This window comes from Patella vulgata, chromosome 9 (assembly GCF_932274485.2).
Source record: "Patella vulgata chromosome 9, xgPatVulg1.2, whole genome shotgun sequence".
Taxonomy (NCBI): Eukaryota; Metazoa; Mollusca; class Gastropoda; family Patellidae; genus Patella; species Patella vulgata.
The window spans coordinates 45,761,866-45,784,537 of record NC_065887.2 but is presented as its reverse complement, the minus strand read 5'-3'; the positions used below and the strand labels follow the sequence as shown (position 1 = coordinate 45,784,537).

At 36.1% G+C, this 22,672-nt stretch overlaps 1 protein-coding gene across 6 annotated transcripts in view; it reads right to left on the bottom strand.

Annotated features, from left to right (window-relative positions):
- LOC126832519 (partitioning defective 3 homolog) overlaps positions 1 to 22,672 on the bottom strand; it is a 38,698-nt gene that overhangs the window by 6,224 nt on the left and 9,802 nt on the right. For 2 of the 6 annotated variants that reach the window (XM_050563326.2, XM_050563328.2), the window contains exons 2-17: positions 21,716 to 21,820; positions 20,407 to 20,611; positions 19,974 to 20,086; positions 19,398 to 19,592; positions 14,149 to 14,213; positions 13,929 to 14,030; positions 13,159 to 13,284; positions 11,370 to 11,803; positions 11,116 to 11,255; positions 10,625 to 10,777; positions 9,142 to 9,372; positions 8,313 to 8,828; positions 4,362 to 4,525; positions 3,519 to 3,658; positions 2,014 to 2,151; positions 507 to 761 (exon numbers count right to left, since the gene is read on the bottom strand). In XM_050563326.2, the coding sequence (XP_050419283.1) occupies positions 507 to 761; positions 2,014 to 2,151; positions 3,519 to 3,658; positions 4,362 to 4,525; positions 8,313 to 8,828; positions 9,142 to 9,372; positions 10,625 to 10,777; positions 11,116 to 11,255; positions 11,370 to 11,803; positions 13,159 to 13,284; positions 13,929 to 14,030; positions 14,149 to 14,213; positions 19,398 to 19,592; positions 19,974 to 20,086; positions 20,407 to 20,611; positions 21,716 to 21,820 (3,082 nt within the window). Of the gene's footprint in view, positions 1 to 506; positions 762 to 2,013; positions 2,152 to 2,962; positions 3,005 to 3,518; positions 3,659 to 4,361; positions 4,526 to 8,312; positions 8,829 to 9,141; positions 9,373 to 10,624; positions 10,778 to 11,115; positions 11,256 to 11,369; positions 11,804 to 13,158; positions 13,285 to 13,928; positions 14,031 to 14,148; positions 14,214 to 19,397; positions 19,593 to 19,973; positions 20,087 to 20,406; positions 20,612 to 21,715; positions 21,821 to 22,672 lie in introns of all 6 variants that reach the window. The other 4 variants (XM_050563330.2, XM_050563327.2, XM_050563331.2 and 1 more) reach the window with 4 other exon arrangements.

Here is a 22,672-nt window from a genome sequence, read left to right as displayed (position 1 = left end):
ATAACCTTATTTATGCCACACCAAGAATGGCTTAAGAAGATTAAAAGATAATATACATCATGATACTGACATCCATTTATTATATACCATAAATGAGTTAACTTAACACTGAAATTCTTTATGATGAGTATGTTAATCAGATGCAATTATTATATACCAAAAATGAGTTAAATATTATACCATGTATGAGTTAAATATTATACCATGTTTGAGTTAAATATTATACCATGTATGAGTTAAATATTATATACTGCAAATGAGTTAAATATTATATACTACAATGAGTTAAATATTATATACTATAATTAAAGAGTAAGAGTATATACCATGAATTAGTTAAATATAATATACCATGAATGAGTTAAATATAATATACCATGAATGAATTAAATATAATATACCATGAATGAGTTAAATATAATATACCATGAATGAATTAAATATAATATACCATGAATGAGTTTAAGTGATTATATGGATGATATCTATTCTATTATTAGTCTTACATGTATCCATGGATGGATTCTGTTGATTAAATTGACTGTCATAAGATCTGTCGACCGCCGCTCGGAAACTCTCGTTACAAGCCCGGGGACGGTTGATCATATGACCTACCATCGACCCTGCTCCTGACCCCGACCCCTGGTCATCCATAATGGGGTCAGGTTGTGAGAGATCCTCTAATGACGTCGAACGTTTAAGATTTGACGTGGGAAGGTTACCTGGTATATTAGATGTGTTACTGATTGATCGAGCGTGTCCTGAAATATAAATACAATCAGGGAATGTCATATACAATATATCTGAATAATTTTGTAGATATTTATAACAGCAATGATCTAACATAACTTAACATGATTTAACCTGATTTAAATTCTCAAAGAAAATTGCAATTCTTACTGGAGCAATCATTCTAAAATCAATCACACATTTCTAACATGGCTTTTTGTCTAAAAAAATTATTTATAAAAGTTATCATGACAATAGAAAGACACCAAATGCACAAAATAAATGAAAACATTACAATACACCAAAAAATAAAACTTAAAATAAAAGACTTAGAGGGGATAATATGAGTTACATCTTTAAAACTCTTGTTTAATGTGAAAAGTACAACAATGTAATCAACCATTGACTGTATTAGGAGAGAGTATGGGCTTTACCCTTTTAGCAACCACTTGACACAAACTAGGTCATTTCATGAGTAACATATGTTTCAATTTTATTTCAATAATTCATATTTGGTTGACTCAATGACAGACCTTATGAGCTAAAGTCTAGTATTATAATAAGCAGTCAAGGGTGTGATGTTGTAATACCTTTAACAACTTGAAGAAAAGGGACTCACAAAACTATACAGAGGATATCCATTCCATCTATAAAATCATCATAATATAAAATAAAAAAAACTAAAACAAACAAATTACTTGATCTACTTATTTTCCTATTAAACAATCAATCTTGTGTTATTGTATACTGTTTTATATCATCCAATCATACAATAGGAATATCAACCAATCAGAAACGACAATAACACAACATTGATTACTTAAGGATTCTAATGACAATATCAATCCACCAAAAGCTGAAATGGGAGAAATGTTGAACAGTTGTGAAGACATGTAGCGTAAATGAATGACGACTTGAAAGTAATTAGGTAATGTGTACAAGAAGAAAGCTAGGAGATATGGTTTTATCAATATATAGTTTCATCACTCTCATTCTCTTAGAATCAAAGATAATGTGTTTCTAAGTTGCCTGTTTATCCTCACCAGTAGAATAGAACATGCTCATCACCGAACTAAGTGAAGGCATTCATTTAAAAAACATCTACAGACTTATTCTAATCCAAACTCTTTCCATCTGTCTCTGCTTTTTCCAAAAGAAGGGAGACAAGAAAAAGAAATCTTTGCCAGCACTACATATCTTCAAAAATTAAATGTAAGTAAATGGTTAGAGGGGAAGAGTTTTAATACTGTGACCAATAAGATTAAATAACCATAAGAAACATACTATTATCATCACTCCAGCGATAAAAATTATTTCTATCATACACCTCATAATCTATATATAAATCTAAGATGGAGTCGGCAGATCCGCCGTGACGTAATAATTTACATTTTGGTTTATTCCAGTCTTCTCGTCCAGCTGCTAAGCAGGAGGATAAATAATTAATAATTAGAAAAATAACATATATAATCAAGTTAAAAAAGATGATACAAGATTTAATGAAAATACAGAATGTTTAAGATGTTAAAAAACACATTTTTCATGCTAAAATTCATGCCATACACTCAAACTGGGAAAAAAAATTATCCAATTCATTTCAATCATTCTTCTATGTTAAACAGTCAATTAAATTTCAAATTCTTAAAAATTCATCACTAATTTTTACACTACAGGTAATCAATATATCTTCTAAAATCTTTATAAGAAATCTTCTAAAATCTTTATAAGAAATCTTCTAAAATCTTTATAAGAAATCTTCTAAAATCTTTATAAGAAATGATGCTGTCTTTTATGAACGTTCTGTGATGATTTTAAAGATATATTCCCTTACAAATAATTGGGTCATTGTCTAGCAGAAATCAAATTATAGACAGAAATTGTCAAACAGGTTAATTCTGACAGACTAATGAACCACTAAGTCTAGATGAAATTTCTTGGCCAACCTCCAGGTTTACAAGTCACCATGGCTCCCATTACAAAATTGTTGTGACCCAAAAAATTTGCAGATTGTCAAATAAGTTTCCCATGAAGCATCTCAAAATATAATATTTTTTTTGTAAGAAATATCATTAAAAATATTTTGATCAGCACAGAAAATAAAACAACTACATTCTTATATTTTGTTCATAACTCCACACATTAGTTTTCATTTTTAAGAAATTTGAAATTTTATACAAAAATTTTCACGATATTCAGCATTCATGTAATTTCATCCTGTAAGTATATTATGTACCTGTTGTATGAAAAGAAAAGATTCGTCTTAAAGTTCCTGTTACTGAAATAAAAACATTACAAGACTAAACCGTAGAATTACTGGGTACCGTTAATTCCTTCAACATCAATCTTCCAGACACTTTTATTCAAGTTTTAAAATACTAGCCACATCTATCCAGACACTTTCATTCAGGTTTTAAAATACTAGCCACAATTATCCAGAAGAAATTAAATGGAACTCCATAAATTGTCATCATATTTTTTGTAAAGAAGGCTTTTTTTAAAGTTTTTGAAAGAAATTTGCTTAATCCTGTTTCGCTGAATAAAATATAATTAAACCAAAGGTTATCAATCAATATAAAATAGACAAAGCACTTTCTTAGATACACAGTTATAGATGAACAGCTGATGACAAGAAGAGAAGATTCCTGTACAAATAGATTTCATGTAGATTTCAACTAGTCATGTAATTAATTAACTCCTTATCTATTTCTCACAGTTAATTAATTACAATGTACATGTGATAATAATACCATTAGATACTCCATGTCATATGTATATATATATACACTCACCAGTTCTTTGTTCCCGTCCAGATCGAACTCGCCAGAATTGTTCTGTATTTCTAGGATCATTATGTCCTTTACGTTTCTCCGACATACTCTGTCGTCCGAAACCTTCACGACTAAACCCTGCTGGATCACCTTCTGGACTTCTAGATAATAGAAATAATCAACAGAATGGGAATCAATGTGATCTTTCACTGGTTAATATATAGAAAGTAATGGGCCACTATCAACCTTTACAGGTTATTTACATGTGTGAGAGAGAGAGAGAAAGAGAGGGGGGGGGGGTAATCCTAGCACCCTAAACTCACATTAACCACATCATCCTCAAACCCACTGCATCCCCTGGCACACTAACCTCACACCCACAGCATCCCCCTGTTTTAACCTCACACCCACCCCATCCCTCTGGGACACCCTAACCTTACACCCACCCAATCCTCCTAGGACACCCTAACCTCACACCCACCCCATCCTCCTAGGACACTCTAACCTCACACTCACCCCATCCTCCTAGGACACCCTAACCTCTCACCCACTGCATCCCCCTGGAACACCCTAACCTCACACCCACTGCATCCCTCTGGGACACCCTAACCTCAAACCCACCCCATCCTCCTAGGACACCCTAACCTCATACTCACCCAATCCTCCAAGGACACCCTAACCTTTCACCCACTGCATCCCCCTGGAACACCCTAACCTCACACCCACTGCATCCCCCTGGAACACCCTAACCTCTCACCCACTGCATCCCCCTGGAACACCCTAACCTCACACCCACTGCATCCCCCTGGGACACCCTAACCTCACACCCACCGTATCCCCCTGTTTTAAGATCAAATAACTTACAGATCTGAATCATGTTGATTTCCAGCATCAAGAGAATTTGACTGACGATGTTTTGATCCAGACATTGATTGGTGAAGTTCTTCTGTACTAGACATAGAATCGTTATGTCCCGATTTTATCGGCATTCCTATCGTGGAATGAGGACGGGGACGCACTTGATTTTTCTGTAAAATAATTAGTGAAACTAGAAATTTGTCATTTTTAATGAAGAACTCTCTACTTTGTAACTTGATGTATATATCATAATAAAGAGTCTATTTGTAATCCACACCAATATAAGGGATGTTTATTCTAATTAGTGGGTGTTGCTTGTTAACCTGGAGGTCTTGCATTCGATCCCAGTATTGGCACAGTTCCATCGTCTCAGTGGTGCAGGATGGAGGGCCTTGTGTCTTTTGAGTGTACACATTGACTTGCACTAACAAGAACCATTAACTGTTGGAATTGTACATAAGAATAGACTGTAATGATGGTAAAAAACGTTCAAATATACCACAGTTACACCATTACGGCTCAGTTCAAATTCAAAGTTCAAATGGCTGCTCCCATTTTATGCAAATAATGTAAAAGCATATAATACCCAGAACGACCTTCAGATGTAAACTGTTGTCACGACTACAGTCTGAACCAGCACCTGAAGGCATATGGCCCAGACCATTGGCTATTCAATATGGCGGCGTCCTTGTCAGTTGCTTTGGCAGCTATATTTTCTGCTATTTACTCATTTTTAAAACTACATGTATATTTTGACAATGGGGATGAAGAAATACTTTTAAAACATTTTCTTACAACACTGAATCCATCCGTTTTAACTGATAACATAAATCATTTTACAAAGTTTTTTGTCGTGGGCCTATATATATATATATATACATATATATTCAAATGAGAAGATTTTAGTCTGTCAAATTCATCAAGAAAACTCGAATAAAAATCAGAGTTGTTAAGAGTGTATCCGCGAGAAGACCATGCAAAAATCGCAAAAAGTGCTAAGGTGGGGGGTCGGAAGTTTTTGATCAAACTTATGGTATGACACCCCCTAGGCGCAAGAGGTAACATGCTTAAGTGGTTACAGTCTGATGTCACTCTAAAGGACTGTACAGGAATTATTCATTTTATGGGTAAAATTGCGGTTTTCACATGTGTATTTATCACCTTTTTAAGCACAGACTGCATTCTATGGTGGAATAGAAACATTCTAATTTTGACCCTGTCTGATAAAGCGGCAGGTCAACTTCTACCCCAGCACTAATTTGAAAAAAAAAATCAGTACATACTAATTTTGTGTGGACTTGTTTTAGGGTACCATATTCACATTGTCCTTATAGTGCAGAAAAAGATACACTGTAACTTTTTCTTTCATGGTCGCAAGTAGAATTTCTTTGGATGGTTTTGAAGTGCTATAAGCACATAGTATCCATAGGTGTAAAAAAAATGACCGGAATGCAACATACTTAAAATATACAGCTTATTGAAAAGTGCTAAAAATAAGCTTTTGTGATACATTTTTTTGCAAATTTAATTAGAGAAATAAAATTTTTGACTTTTATACGTTTTCATTATATCCATAGCCATTATTTGTACCATGTTGTAGTCTATATAAGTGTGTTTTTGTATTTATTGTATATTTGGTATTGTCGTATTGTCCCTTTAACATATTTGTTGTATTGTCTCTTTAAGATTTCATTTTCAAACAAGTTACCGAAAATGGCTACAAAATGTTTAATTTCGAACATGTTTCCACTATTCATTTTGGGACACATCCACTGATTTCTACAATACAGAAATGTGGAAGCTTAAATATTAACGGCAACGAAGCCTAATTGCGTCGAAGTGGGTGACATTGAACAGTGTAGTATGGTAGCTACAGCTCTCGGGCACCGTCAGGGCCGGATTTAGAATAAGAGAGGCCCTAGGCAAACCCCCTGTACAGGGCCCACGACATGGACCTTGGGGCCCTGGGACAAGCAACTCGGTGAGAGGGTGGGTCGGGGGAAGTCATGCGGTTGGTGGTTCGAATCTCACTTTTAGGTGAATTTTTCATTTTCGGTGGATTATTTTATTTAAAATAATGTCTATTTGAGAGTAATGGATATGTTTGTTAAGATTGAGCACGTCGAAACTCCAATGGAAGGATGTGGACAACTGCAGAAGTCAATTCCCGTTGACGCCAGATGAGCCATGAACGATTACAGGCCTTTGAAAGTATTTTTTTTCAAGATATTTTTATAAAACAGATACTAATGTATTTTAGGGCTGGTAGTAAACACCATATGAATGAAAAGGAAAATAAATTGTTAGTTTTTTTTTATCTACTACGGTTAATTATCTCCAAAATAGGGAAATTACAGGTTAATTTCATGGGTTATTGTTTCCTTTACCTAGTTTTTATCAAGTCGATTCCGGTCATTTTTATTTTTTGTATCAAATGTTGCAAGGTTGCTTGTTCATGTGAGCATAAATTTTTTAAACCCACCAAATGAAAGAAGTAGCTATAGGGCGTCAAACTTTGGGTGACGAAAAATGGGGAATTTAGACAGGCTTTGATATCCAGTTCGTATACAGATCTCGTTCGCAAGAATCGTCTGAAGTTAATATTGTGGTACCAGCACTGAGTCATCGATAAACTGTGTGAGTTTGGTCTTTCTGCTACGTATAGTAAAGGTGTAAGCACTTGCCAAAGTTGGTATTTGAGAAAAGACAGATTTTGGCAATTTCACCATATGAAAAATGTTTTTTCAATTTTCTCATACAGGAATTGAAAGATTTATCTAATATTGCACATTTATGTGTTTTGGGACTATCCCAACTTATAAACCAAATTTGGTCAAAATCTGTGATTGAAGCCTTAGCACCTTCTGCATGGTTTTCTCGCGGACACGCTCTTAATATCTATACCGTAACACTCATTCTCAAACTTCCGGTCATTATCATGGAATTACGGTCCATCTACAGGTCACAATTTATTTCTAATAAACTAACCCTCATTGGTAGAGGTAACAATTTTTATCTTATTTTCAAAAGTTTCACAGTTTGAATTTATTGAAAATCAGACTGAAAAATCATGTCAAATGGACGCTCCCCTTTACGCAAATAGTGTAAGAGTATGTAATACCAAGGTTGTAACAATTTTTATCCGATTTTGATGAAACTTAAAACAAGTGTTTAAGTATCACTAGTTCTTGGGTAAGTTCAAATTTAGTGCACATCGGACCTTCCGTTCTTCAGTTATGCCAAATGCCTTTTACGCAAAATGTGAAATATGAATAAAGTTTGTGGACCTCCTAGAGACGACAATTTTTGTCCAATTCATGAGATGGAAATTAAACAATGTGTTGAGGATCAAAAGTTCTTGGACATGAGTTTCACTTTGGTAGGCATGAAACCTTCCATTCTAGAGCTTTAGCACCTGCTATAGAATGTTAGAAAAACTCTATCCCGTCGTGTTTCAATTAGCCAATCTGTCATAAATACAACGGAAATGAGATGGAATGAAATATTCGACTGCTCAGTAAAGTTAACTAATTGGGATCCTCGCAACTGGGTGGCTCTTAACCCAGGGATCAGTATAGTGAATAGCAGGGTTTTTTCTTATGAAAGTCTGCGTTCTACTTCTAGAAGTCTCAATTCTATATTAAGATCAGGTATCTCCCAGTTACGTCACTGTATCTAACTGAATAGTTACTTGCGTGCAATAACCTGAAGAAAAGATCACTTGTGACCAAATTATTGGGGGGGTCTAAAACCCCTCCTAGCACCCCCCCCCCCCAACCAACTCCACCAATCATGCATTATGCTCAAAGTGTGAGTTATTTAAGGAATTAATCTTTGAATAACTCATCATCTGGTGTCAATCATCTGGTGTCAATCATCTGGTGTCAATCATCCAGACCTGATATACATTATAGTATTCACTTTTACATTCAAATAATTTTAAGAAATGGAACTCACCCTTGGTAGTGAATAAGCGTCATTTTCTATGATAACTTCCTCACGATTGGTCGGGTTCAGTGTTGGAGATTTAAACGCCTTTACTTTACCGAAAGGTGAAGACGGCGGCATAATATTATCCATGGAATTATTACTGTCGTTATAAAAACTATCCTGAGTAGCTCGTGTATACGATTCATTGCGTAATCCTGGCGCTCCATTAGCCATCAGTCTATTCAGCAGGGGATTATTGGGTTTTATAGTCCGATCATTCGGTAATTGGGAGTAATCTCCCTTAGTCACTGGACTGCCTTGCATCACATATTCAGCCGTGTCCGTAACATCCGACGTTTCACTTAGAGTAAAAGGAGAAGGAGCACCGATTTTACGCGCCACCGTTAAAAACGTGTGTCCTGGAATGGGTCCATCTTGCAGCATGGCATTACGTAGCTTCTCCATAGCTTTCATGTTCGTTAAGCCTACTAATTTTTCACCATTTATTTCCAGAAGTTGGTCATTGATAGCCAGTCGTCCATCCTGAAATATAATCATGTACTGAAACAATGGTGTGTAGGAGATTATCATGTAGTCCATAGTTCGTATCTTTAAGACTATCATGTAAAGGAAGGTGTCGTCATGACTAATTGTAAGACATAAAACACAGAAATCACAAACAAACAATTCAAACTATCAAGGTATCTAAAGGAGTGATTGATATATGGAATATGTTACAAGAAAACTACGTCATATCGGGACTAACTTGACTATAATACAGACATTAACATCTAAAGTGAATGCATTAGTCCTTCAGATACCCACTCCAGCCTCCTCCAAGTCAACAAATTATTACCTTATGAGCGGCACCACCTGGCATCACAGATTTGATGAATATACCCAGATCTTTGGACCCTTGTGGAAGTGAGATAGATTTCCCTTTCACACTGACCCCGAGCCCTGTAGACCCGGAATCACACAGTGGAATGTCCAGTAACAAAACTTCTTTATTCTGTAGGTTCGAAACAACGCCTTCATCTTCTATTTTCTTCACGGCCTGCAGAACACTGACTTTATCATCAGGAGACTGAAAGAAAATTATTTGTGAAAATATTTCAAAGATCTCTTAAAATTTGTGATCACCATTAGTGGAACTTGGAATCCATTTCAAACTCCTTTGTTTGGCCCAGAATATCTTGACTCAATCTTGACTCAATGCCATGTGTATATATCCCCAAAAACACATTGATGTCACAAAATGATCGCCTTTTAATGGTACCAAGTTATAGACTTAAAGCCTTTCCAATTTGACGATTCTCCCACATTGTGCCAAAACTATGGAACTCTTTAACTGTGCATCGGATAACTTTACAATGTTTGGAAACTTTTAAATCCAAACTAAAATCTCATATGTTTGAATCATATTATATAGAGTGAAGTATAAAACTGAAGAATTAAACAAATCAGAGCCATGAGCATCATAGATACAGTTATAACCAGTGGCTGCCAGGCAGGATATGTCCACATTTTTCAAGAGATGGATAGAGAACAAGCTAAACAAAAAGCGATTTTTCTTAACATCAAGGGCCATAATTCAGGAAGGTAGGATCAGATTGTGTTTATATCGAAAGGAACCAAGATCTTTGGGTTATAAACATGCATTTAAAGTTTCATTAAAATCGGATCAAAATCGTGACCTCTAGAGGGTCCACAACCTTGATATACCAGATGTTTACACTATTTGCGTAGAGGGGCAGCCATTTTGTCTGGCAGTTTTCGTCCGATTGACACGAAATTCAAACTCAACCAACAAGCTAAAAACAGGATTTTTCGTACAATCAGGGGACATAATTCAGGAAGTTACAATCCGGTATGCACACATTTTGAAATGAACCGAGATCTTTGGGTTATAAAATTACATTTCAAATTTCAACAAAATCAGATAAAAATTGTGACCTCTATATGGTCCACAAGCTAAAAACGCGATTTTTCATACAATCAGGGGCCATAATCCATGAAGTTACAGTCTGATACATCGCAATATCAACAGGAACCGAGATCTTAGAGAGATAAACCTATAATTCAAGTTTCGTTGAAATCAGATAAAAATTGTAACCTGTAGTGTCCACAAACAATTGTGAACGTTTGGACAGACGTCCAGATGGACAGGGGTGACGACAATATACGTCCGTATAAAAATGTTGTTGATCTGTAGCTTTAAGTGTATCAACGTGCAGTAAACATGTATACCTGAATACCTGAATCTAGGCAACATGTATACCTGAATCTAGGCAACATGAATACCTGTATACCTGAATCTAGAAATACGAAATATTTACCACTTCTGTTGCAGCATTAGGTTGCTCGTCTTCTGGTGTATCTACAGTCTCTTGTCGAGATACAATTAACTTGACTATCATATTTTTAGGGATTTTACGTAAAAATGCAACAGCTTCTGATTGAGATTTACCCGTCATTTCTTCATTGTTCACCTGTAACACAATAGACATGTTTTAGACCGTTAAGGTTTTTTTTATGTGTATGTCAATGTGTACACGTAACTCAAACAACTAGATGCTGTCCTTGTCTGACCCTCTGTCCTGACCCTCTGTCTAGGAGAAACTAGATGCTGTCCTTGTCTGCCCGTCTGTCCTGACCGTCCGTCCCACACCACTGATAAGGGGAAATCATACTGGATAATCCCTCGGGAACTTTTTTGACCAACATCGATATCGAACCCTGTACTTCCTAGTTACTGAGCCCCTGCGGCTCCGAAGGATATGGTGAGAAGTATATTTCTGATAATCAAGGATTAAATTATTGATGTTACCTGTAACAGCCTATCACCTGGTTTTAATCGACCGTCTGTTATTGCAGCACCCTGGGGTAGAATATTTTTAATGTATATTGGTATTTCTCCTCCAGTCATATTATCTCTGGACGTTACGCTGAACCCTAATCCTAGTTCACCTGAAAACATTGAAATATTGTGGTGTATAACCAAGTGTTTTTAATTCACTCATTCGCTAGACCACCTGGCCATCCCAAACAGATATTTAAACCCAGGAATAAATTTCTTATTACCTTTCTTCAATTCTATGTTGATCTTTTTACCGATTTTACGTGTGTTAGTCGGTGCGATGAATGCTGGTTCCTTGTTTTCTTTGTTTTCATTGGTCAGTGATGTTGACGGATGTCTGACTGGCACTGCAGGAGGTGTTCGTTTGGTAGGTGATGTTGGTTTTAGAATTGGCATGGAATCAGGATTCAATGGCAGTGTAGTTGGTTTTATATTTTTATTATTGTCTTTCACAGTTACATCACCAACATCCTGTTCCTTGGTTATATTAGAGGTCGAGACCTTAGAGGTCAAGGTTAAAGGTGAAGGCTTAATAGGTGAATGACCTTTGGGTTTGGGTAGAAGAGGAGGGGGTTGTGTCGGTAACGCGGGATTCGTTTTCTTCACCTTTAGACGAAGTTCCTTATTTTTCATGGCTAAACGAAATATTTCTTGAGCTCTGAAAAACAAACCGAAGATAAAAAATAAGGAGAAAAGAAGTTTATTTCTTGTTTTATAAAGACAGATGTATTATGTGAACTAAAGAGTAACTTGTGTATTTATACAATCTACGGCTTCGTTTACAGTAAACTTCGTATAAGTCGAATCTAAGTGGACTGACCAATTTTATCCGAGTTAAGCGAAGATCCGAGTTAGCCGAAGACCGAAATTCAATCGTAGCTCAGAAATAAACCGCAAGAGCAGGATAATAACTGATTCAAAGTAGTGCCGATTAATCGGATGCCGTATAAATTCTATAATGTCAATGTCTGTACTGCCTTCCGAGGTGTTTTTCTTGTGATTGTTTGTTATAAATTATAAGTAAATTATAAAATGATGCGTGAACACTGAATAGCTGATTGTATATTATTGAGCTGAGTAAGATATTCCCGTGTTCTGACTTACCCCTACAGCTTTAACTGCTAATTAAAAATCCAATACCGGCAATAGATTACAATTCACTAGTACAACAATTCCCGTTAATAATATTTTAACATATATAGCGAAAATCATTGACAAAAAACAACTACAAAAGCCGCAGGAGACGGTACAAATAGAAAAAAACCCCAAACCATGTGACATTTAAAAAGGCGGCAACATATTCCGAGGGGGGGGGGGGCGAATAGAACATCCTCCTGACTGTAGGGAACTCATTTATTTGTTGTCTCGTACACAGTAACGGCACATTCTGATTGTGAATTCAATAATAAATTACAACTGGATTTAAAATTAATTTATACTGGAGGAATTTCGATTATATTGTTGGAGCATTGTTTTCTTCTTTATAAAACGGTATTTTATTAAAATTACATTGGCAGTTTATCACTCGTAAAAAGGCACAGCCAACTTCCCCGTCTCATGCAGCATGCATTCAGTCCATGTATTATAATGCCCATGAAATTATCAGGTGTGTTATTGTTCGTTGTTGACAGGGAAAATTCTATTATTGCATCGCGTCAAATAGGCAGATTTGAGGCAAAATGATAGGGGGAAAGTATTTTGTGGCTCTGTGCATGGAATACCTAACCATGTTTTAGGCCATCGGTACAAAACTGGCTTAGTCAAATTCTGAACATACTGCCGATCCGACTTAGGCGAAGGAAAAAAGCCCGAATTAGATCAAATGGACCGAACATTTGGATCCGAGTTGAGCGAAGATCCGACATAGGTAGGAAATACGAGTTAGGCGCAGAAATTTAATAAGAAAACCGTGCAGGATCAACGGGTCCAAACGATTTTATCCGAGTTGAGCGAAGAACCGACTTACACGAATCCGATTTATTCGAGGTTTACTATACTACCAACATGTCTCACCGTTTGAACGTTTCCTGTAATAAACTCTGACCGTTTATTTCTATAATTTTATCTTCTTCTTTTAATCTTCCATCACGAAAGACCTTACCACCCTTCTCAATACCTTGTATCATCAACCCCATATCCCTACAAATAATAGTAATCTTCATCAGTCAAGAGCAATGGCTTGATATTCCATCAGTTTAACGCTGTTTTATTTTCTGTATACTGACTGGGCTACTTTGGTGAGAGGTGTTACAGGAGATGGGGAGCAGATCAGATGCCCTCAATGTATCATGTATAAAGACTCTCTCAATGTATCATGTATAAAGACTCTCTCAATGTATCATGTATAAAGACTCTCTCAATGTATCATGTATAAAGACCCTCTCAATGTATCATGTATAAAGACCCTCTCAATGTATCATGTATAAAGACTCTCTCAGATTTCGATCATGTGCTGACAATCATGTGCTGGTTGGCCGATTATCTTGGGGAGTTTTTTCAAACATTCGCAATTTGTCAATTTTTGAAACTTATACCCAAACTTATAACAAGGCTTATACCCAAAACTCTGTGTAACAAGGCTTATACCCAAAACTCTGTGTAACAAGGCTTATACCCAAAACTCTGTGTAACAAGGCTTATACCCAAAACTCTGTGTAACAAGACTTATACCCAAAACTCTGTGTAACAAGGCTTATACCCAAAACTCTGTGTAACAAGACTTATACCCAAAACGGAACATGAAACTGTCAATCACAATAGATGAAATATTAGGAGATATTTACCTTCCACCCTCATCGTAATCAGGAATAACATGAATACCTAATGGACCACCATCGTTAATTAAAACTATAACATCATCATCATCATCATCATCATCATCGTTACTGTAACAAATAATCATCATCTTCATGGTTACACATGTACATTTAACAAATAATATAAATCTTCATTGAAACAATATACCTCTAGTGTCAGGGTCTACAATGAAAATAAATAAATTACCTGTTAATGTTTATTTCATGGTTTTGTTCTTCTGCTCCACTACTGCCCACAGGACCTTTACGTTCCTAAATAAATACAAACAACTTTACTACAAGTCAACTTATTTACAATAATTGATGCAATATTCAACTTGGGGATGAAATATGGTATAATTCCGGCCATTTAAAACTGATGGTAAATCAAACTATCTTATCTCAACTTATACTGATGATATATAGAACTACATGTATCTTATCTCAACTTATACTGATGGCATATAGAACTATCTTATCTCAACATAAACTGACGGTAAATCAAACTATCTTATCTCAACTTTTATTTTGTTTAAGAGCCATTCCACGAGAAAACCATGCAATATCAGGCAGATTTTCGAAGGTGGGGGTCAGCCGATTGAGTTCATACTCACAGGGTTTGGTCGACCCATCAAGCCTACTCTCCAGCCAAAATCACTGATTTCCGAAATCAACCGTTTCCGAGATAAAGGCCGATTACGTTTTTCAGCTTGATTTTTGTCATTTGTAGGCCAAATTTTAGCTATTTTTGTCGCTCTACTACCGCTGTTGCATGACCCTGGCGAACTAGGTTTTGGTTATAATCTTTAAGAGGCATTTAGTAACTGGGTAGAGCAATACACAAAAAACACATACTTATGGAAAAACAGCTACTTATTTATTTGGGCGACGTTTTGGTTGTTCGTGATAGTTGGGGTCTTACCCTATCATATTATCAAGTTCATTTTCCATAGGTATCAGGAGACTACACAAGATACGTGTCTGGAGATACCTGAAATGTACCCTATCTTCAGATCGCGATAACTCCACTGGAGCAGGATTTGCAATAAAAATTAAAATCAATTTATTTGCAGCTGGACCAGTTCTAACAACCCAAGAAATAGAATCGTTGTCAGCTAACTTGCAAAAGTATGAAAATTTGTGTCGAAAGTTACCAAAAACTTTAGTTTTGATTGGGATACCATGGCGGATTATTCAGGTACCCAATCGCCAATATTGTTATTCAAAGGGTCAATATATCAACTCCGGCTCCCCTTCAATCCGCTTTGCCAAAATATTCAGTCTCGGTGTGGTTTGGTATCCAGTCTACAAATACAAGATGGCGTCTTGATCCTGATTATTTAAACATATTTTTTTTCAATTCAAAATTTTGAAAGATAGGTTGCCAGGCAACGAAACCTACGCCCACAGCAGCTAAATCGTCCGGGCAGTCAACAAGAGTTGTCGCATATTTTTACTTTTTTCGGTAATGAAACATTTAAAATACACTAAATCTGATTAAGAGCAACAACTCAGAAAACCATTAGAATTTGTTTGGTTTTTATAAAGTTCTGCCCCATGCTAACGTTTTGTATACAAAACTTTTAATACTGTATCATGTATTCCAAGTCATAAAAATTCATTGAAAATCAATATACTTGTTTGTCTCAAGATCTTAAACTCTGTGTATCAATCTGAAGTCAATCGGATATTAACTTTGGCCTCTAGAGCGTCCACAAGATTTTTCAAAGTGATCAAGGGCCATAACTTTGGCAGTAATTATCAGAAATCTTTGAAAATCAATAAGATTATTCGCCTTGTGACCTCAAACACTGTGTATAAATTTAAAGTCAATGAGATATTAACTTTAGCCTTTAGAGCATCCACAAGGTTTTTTGAAGTGATCAAGGGCCATAACTCTGGCAGTAATTATCGGAAATCGCTGAAAATCAATAGGCTTCTTCGTCTCATGACCTTAAACGCTGTGTATAAATTTAAAGTCAATCGGATATTAACTTTGGCCTCTAGAGCGTCTACAAGATTTTTTGAAGTGATCAAGGGCCATAACTCTGGCAGTAATTATCGGAAATCGCTGAAAATCAATAGGCTTCTTCGTCTCATGGCCTTAAAAGCTGTATATAAATATAAAGTCAATCGGATATTAACTTTAGCCTCTAGAGCGTCCACAAGATTTTTTGAAGTGATCAAGGGCCATAACTCTGGCAGTAATTATCGGAAATTGCCGAAAATCAATAGGCTTCTTCGTCTCATGACCTTAAACACTGTGTATAAATTTAAAGTCAATTGGATGTTAACTTTGGCCTCTAGAGCGTCCACAAGATTTTTTGAAGTGATCAAGGGCCATAACTCTGGCAGTAATTATCGGAAATCGCTGAAAATCAATAGGCTTCTTCGTCTTATGGCCTTAAACAGTGTATATAAATTTAAAGTCAATCGGATATTGACTTTAGCCTCTAGAGCGTCCACAAGCAATGTGGGCGTATAAAAATAGTCGAGTTAGGGCAGATGAAAGTCGACCCAATTTCCATGAAAATCGCCTATTTAGTCGTCACCGTGACCTTCAATCGCGAGGTCATCAGGGATACAATTTGAAGTTCACACGTTGCTCTATCGACGAACCATATCTCATTCGAAAATATTGAAAAACAAATGAGTTAGAGTTGGGATTTCAAAAATTTGCTTGTCGGACATTTTACCGAAAATAAAGCGGTTAAGGAAACGGATTCATACCACAATTAAAAATCACGTGTCAACAAAATATTCAAATCCGCACGTAATAAAAATAGGAATTCCTCGCTATTTTTGCACGCCCACATTCTCGTGTGAACGTATATTGTCACCCCTGTCCGCCCGTCCGTCAACAATTAGTTTATGGGCACTCTACGGGTCCTTTTTCAACAAAACTTGAAATATAGGTTTATTCCCTACGAATTCGGCTCCTGTCGATATTGGTATGTATCGGACCGTAAGTTCAGGGGCCATAGTCCACGTTTTTAGCTTGTGGACACTGGAGGTTATAGTTTTTATCCGATTTTTATGAAACTTAAAAGGTATGTTTATAACCCAATGAACTTGGTTCCTTTCGATATTCTCGCATATCGGATCTTAACTTCCTGGATTATGGCCCATGATTGTACAAAAAGTCACGTTTTTGTTAGAGGTCAAAATTTTTATTCAAGTTTTAAAAACGTTTTAATATATCACCGTTACGCGCTAATGATGGCGGACTTCGAATTTCTTGAAAATCGAATTGAAACTGCCGGACAAAATGGCCACTCCTCGTACGCAAATAGTGTAAAAGTATGTAATTCAAAGGTTGTGGATACCCTCGAGGTCACAATTTATATCTGATTTTCATGACTTAAAATAATTATGTTTAGATCCCAAAGATCTCGGTCCCTGTCGATATTCGCGCATATCGGACCGTAACTTCGTGGAATATTGCCCCCGATTTTTAAGAAAAATTGCGTTTTTAGCTTGAAGTTCCTCTTGAGGTCACAATTTTTATCCGATTTTAAAAACCATTTCAATATATCACCGTTACGCCCTAATGACAATTAAGTTCAAATTTCATGAAAATCAGAGCGAAGCTGCCGGACAAAATGGCCGCTCCTCATAAGCAAATAGTGTAAAAGTATGTAATTCCAAGATTGTGGACACTCTAGAAACACAATTTTTATCTGTTTGTGATGAAACTTAAAATATATGTTTATATCCCAAAGATCTTGGTTCCTTTCGATATTCGCGCATATCACCTTGTAGCTTCCTGAATTATGATCCCTGAATATACAAAAAAACACATTTTGATCTTGTCGTCCCTCTTAATGTCACAATTTTTATTCGACTTGATGAAACTTTTATATTATATACTTTTATATCCCAAAGATCTTGGTTCCTTTTGATATTGTCGCATGTCGAACTGTAACATACTGGATGATGGCCCCTGGTTGTACAAAAATCGCTGTCCATCTTTTGAAAAATGTGGTTATATCTTGCATGGCAACCGCTTATTCATATTTAATTCCCGCGTGGTATTCAAATTCATGTCAGTAATATTCCTACAAAATTACGTGTTTTCGTAATACAATAGAATGAAATTTGCCGATCCGCGCCTGTTTCAATCAAATTCATACCCGTAATATTCACCCAAAATTACGAGTCTTCGTTTATACGTCTGCAAATGAAGAAAGGAGTCCGAAATAAGAAAAGTCCGACAAAAGAGAAGCAATGACTTCTGTTCAAGATTAGATTGATGAATTTCCCGACAAAGTAGCAAGGCAGATTAAGCAGGTAAACAACCTAGGTGTATAGATGGTATAATACGTTAAATATACTGATCACTTACATGTAATTACCTAATCAATCCAGCCTATCATCAACAGTTATTGGGATGAGTGGTAGTTATACACTCAGTACACTATATTAATTTTGAAATTCTGAATATTATTCATCATATCTTGATGTCCGATTGGGCATATTCCTGGCCGGACATTTGGAAAATAGCGTAGGACATGCCCGGAATATACGGGCGAAATACCAACACTTAAGAAACTGAAATTCGACGCGAAAAGTGACGAATTTCGTAACTTTCGACACAAATTTTCATGCTGTTGAGGGTTAGTTGACATTGATTTTATTTTTTATGTTGTTAGAACAGGTCAAACTGCAAATAAATCGATTTTCATTTTTATCGCAAACCTTGCTCCAGTGGAGTTATCGCAATTTGAAGAAAGAGTATAATTCAGGTGCCTGCAGACACATATTTTGTGTAGTGCCATGACACCTACGGAAAGAGAGGTTGCATTGGGTGACCATTATAATATGGCAGGGTGAGACCTGGACTATAATCACCAACCAAAACTTAGTTCGCCATTGTTCGATTAAAAGCTATATGCATGCTACAAAAATGGTCGAAATTAGACCTGAAAATGACGAAAATTAGCCGAAAAACGTAATCTGGCTGTATCTCAGAAACAGTTGATTTCTAAAATCGACAATTTTGGCTGGGGAGTAGGCTCGATGGGTCAACCAAACCCTGTAAATATGAACTCAATCGGCCGACCCCCACCTTTGAACCTTCTGCATGGTTTTCTCGTGGAATGGCTCTTAAAGCCTTGATTATAATATAGGAGAAGGACAGGCAGGAAAAAGAAAAAACAATTTGTATTTAGATTATTTTGGTCCAAATCATATCTTTGTATACATCTTTCAGACCTAGATATGTATACATCTTTCAGACCTAGATGTGCACACATCTACCTGGAATACCAATAAACTGATCTTTCTTGCCCAAATATGTAAAGATTATGAACAAATTTACATTTTATTTTTGGGAATATTGTGGATGTTTACAAGTTATGAATAGATTGTTTTTTGCCTACATGAATATGTGGATGAATCGGACGTATTTATGACCTTTTAAAAGATTGTAAGAGTTGTCAGATATCTACAACTTACATTGGCATATTTTTCTCCCTGTCGTTCCTGAGCTTCCAACCAACGAAACATATCAGGTTGATTGCTGAGTGATTGACGTCCAGAATCACGACTAAATCTATTAAATTTATTTTTCTTCCTCTCCAGGGTGTTTGGATTGGATTGTGAATGTTTTTCTTCTTCTGATTCGTATTCTGAATGAGGCTCATCGCTTTCCTGCAATATACAGTAAAAGGACGTCCATAATTATCTTCTGTTTTATCTTGTCTCTGATCAGAATCTCTAATTTTTTTAACTTTGAATAATACATTTTCATTGTGTTACTCAAAATTTTGCACAGTATTTCAAGTTATTTCGAACGTTTTGTTTTACATATCTATTTTGCACTTGCCATTAGAAAAATCTTGTTTAATTGAAGCAACTGCCAGTGTACTGCCCTCATTAAGTCATGATAAAGTTGATGATGATGAATCAAGATGTGAATGATGATGATGGTGATAAATCAAGATGTGAATGACGATGATGTTGGTGATGATGATGTGTAAAGACGAACAGAGATAAGAAAGATGTTCGATTGTAATAAAAATCTTAATTTACCCGTGATTCTTCTTGTGATTTTACGGTGAGTTTCGAGATTCCATTTGGAACTGGTATTTTACCGATAGTATTTAAAGCTGGTTCGCTTCCCCTCCGCACCGTTAGCGATGATCCTGTAACAAAATTCAAAATGGTATAATCGAACAGACGATAAGGGAAACATGCTTAATCATTTTGATATTAGGATATTTTTTATTACAATGCATTCCGATTCCAACTTGTAAGAGTTCTTTCATTACATGCACGCCAATGTGTCAAAAGTTTTTTGTACCAACCAAATGATTAAGCAGACTTTCCTTATCAGCCACACAAATGTTTCCCCTGCCGAGTCAGAATTGAGCTTGAGATTCCCATGGGACTACCAATTATAAACAAGTTGGGGTGAGATGACAGGACTACAGATTGAGAGACTTGATGGCATCCCACAACTTACCTAGAATTAAATCTCTTGGAGTAACAACTACATCAGTTTTACCATTGGACTGAGAAGATTGTGAGTTGGTGACGGAACCGGACTGAGTGCTCTCCCCGGACTGAAAAATATCAGGGCTAGCTGTACCCGTAGAACTAGCACTGGCACCATCTCCACCATTATGATGTCCTGGTATTCGACCCTGCTCCTCAAATATTGCAATCAGCTAATGAAAATAGTTAATAGAGCATAGTTAACACAAACTGGGTACCTGGAAAGTCAGAAAGGTGTCCTGGGATGGAAGCCACTAGGGCTGGTGGAAATAATCGATAATTGCCGATAATCGTCGGTAAGTGTTTTGAAAATCGATTATCGATACAGTTTTAAAATATCGATTATCGCGCAATTATAGGTACTTCACTTGCAAGAAGAAGTCCATAAAAATAATCTTTATCACTGTATTCTTTGCAACGCGTGCTTGGGCCTAGAACTGTAATTAAACAGAATAGTCATAATAAAACACACATGTTTGTTGGGTTTTTTCCACGCGAGACGCAACCGGTGAGAAATGTTGGCCGCTTATGTCATGATGAGAGCCAATGGTTTCACGTAACAACCAGTTGTGTCCCTTATTTTTAACTCTTCAGTTCTTTCGTCTTCTCTGTTTCTAAGTCAAACCATAGAGCTAAATGGTCAAACACGTACTTTCCCTTTATAAAATTTATTAATTTAATAATTTCCCCAGTACGAAGAAATCACTGCAAGAAATAAACTGTTACGGCGAACTAAAGAATTTGTTTGATGTGATCAAAGGGAAATAACTACATTTTACTCAGTATTATTCAGGTCATAAGCGACAAAGATATGGCGAGTGGTGGCGGGTTCTGTCTTCCAAACGAATTTGATTGAGTTTCTTTCTACACCTTGGTTTTGCTATGGAATACTATTATTTTATTGTCAAATGTCAAATTAACGGAAAAATAAAATTCTACATGTATACAGAATGATATCACAGCATAAACTCGCATATAATTCGTGTACAAATTATGATTGTTTTCAAACCAATTCAACAATTGTAAGTCAAAATAATTTGCCGATATTATCGATCGGCGGATGGTCCGCGATAATCGATACTTGAAACAGGATCGATTGCCAGCCCTAGAAGCCACACCAGCTGACTCAATGACAAGACCTTTTGATCTAAAGTGCATGTTAGACTATTCAGTAAACAACCTTATTAAAATCAAAATTAAAAATGTATACATGTACATTGTATATGTTACACCACTTGACCACTCATTAACATCCAAAATATATCTCATCTGCTTACCTGTTCCCGATCATCAACAACATCACTGAGCTGATCATCAGGATCCAATATACCTCCACCACTTATAGTCTTTACATTATTCACATGGACCCAATGATTACTAGACTAAAATATACAAATAATACACAGTATTAAATACACCATATCTACACAGTTGACTGCCTCTTGTTTTATATAGATATACAACAGATAGACAGACCCCCTGTAGACTACATCTGGTGAAGAAAACCAGATCTCTGTAATAAAAAACCAGATTACTTTTACCCTCATCCCTCTTAACCTTTAACTTGTAGTCTTGTTAAATGTTTCTGGTATGGTCGGTACAACATAAAAGTTTAATCATTTTCCACCAGTGATTTAATGTCCACAGTACTAAAAAAAATTTTGATATACAGCTTGTCCCAAGACTGATTTTACTCTTCAATAACTCAATTCAGTTTAATTGGTCGAGAAATGGTGAACTAAGAAATTTGTAAGTCAAATATTTATGACAAATTACAGTGAGTGGATTGGAGGTATCTCAGATACAGTGAGTGGGTTGGAGGTACATGTAGTATCTCAGGTACAGGGGTTGAAGGTATCTCAGGTACAGTGAGTTTGGATGAAGGTATCTCAGGTACAGTGAGTTTGGATGAAGGTATCTCAGGTACAGTGAGTGGGTTGGAGGTACATGTAGTATCTCAAGTACAGGGGTTGAAGGTATCTCAGGTACAGTGAGTTTGGATGAAGGTATCTCAGGTATAGTGAGTAGAGGTATCTCAGGTAAAGTTAGTTGGTTTAGGTATCGCCACAAGGTTTGACATGTGACCCTACTATTAAACTGTCAAGTAATTAAATAAAATGAATTTTGAAATAAAAAAATAAACCACTCCATCCCACCTACATTTCAACAAACAACATGAAAAGATCTTGAACTTTTTAAAAGTACAAATGTAATATTGTAGGTCTATATCTATA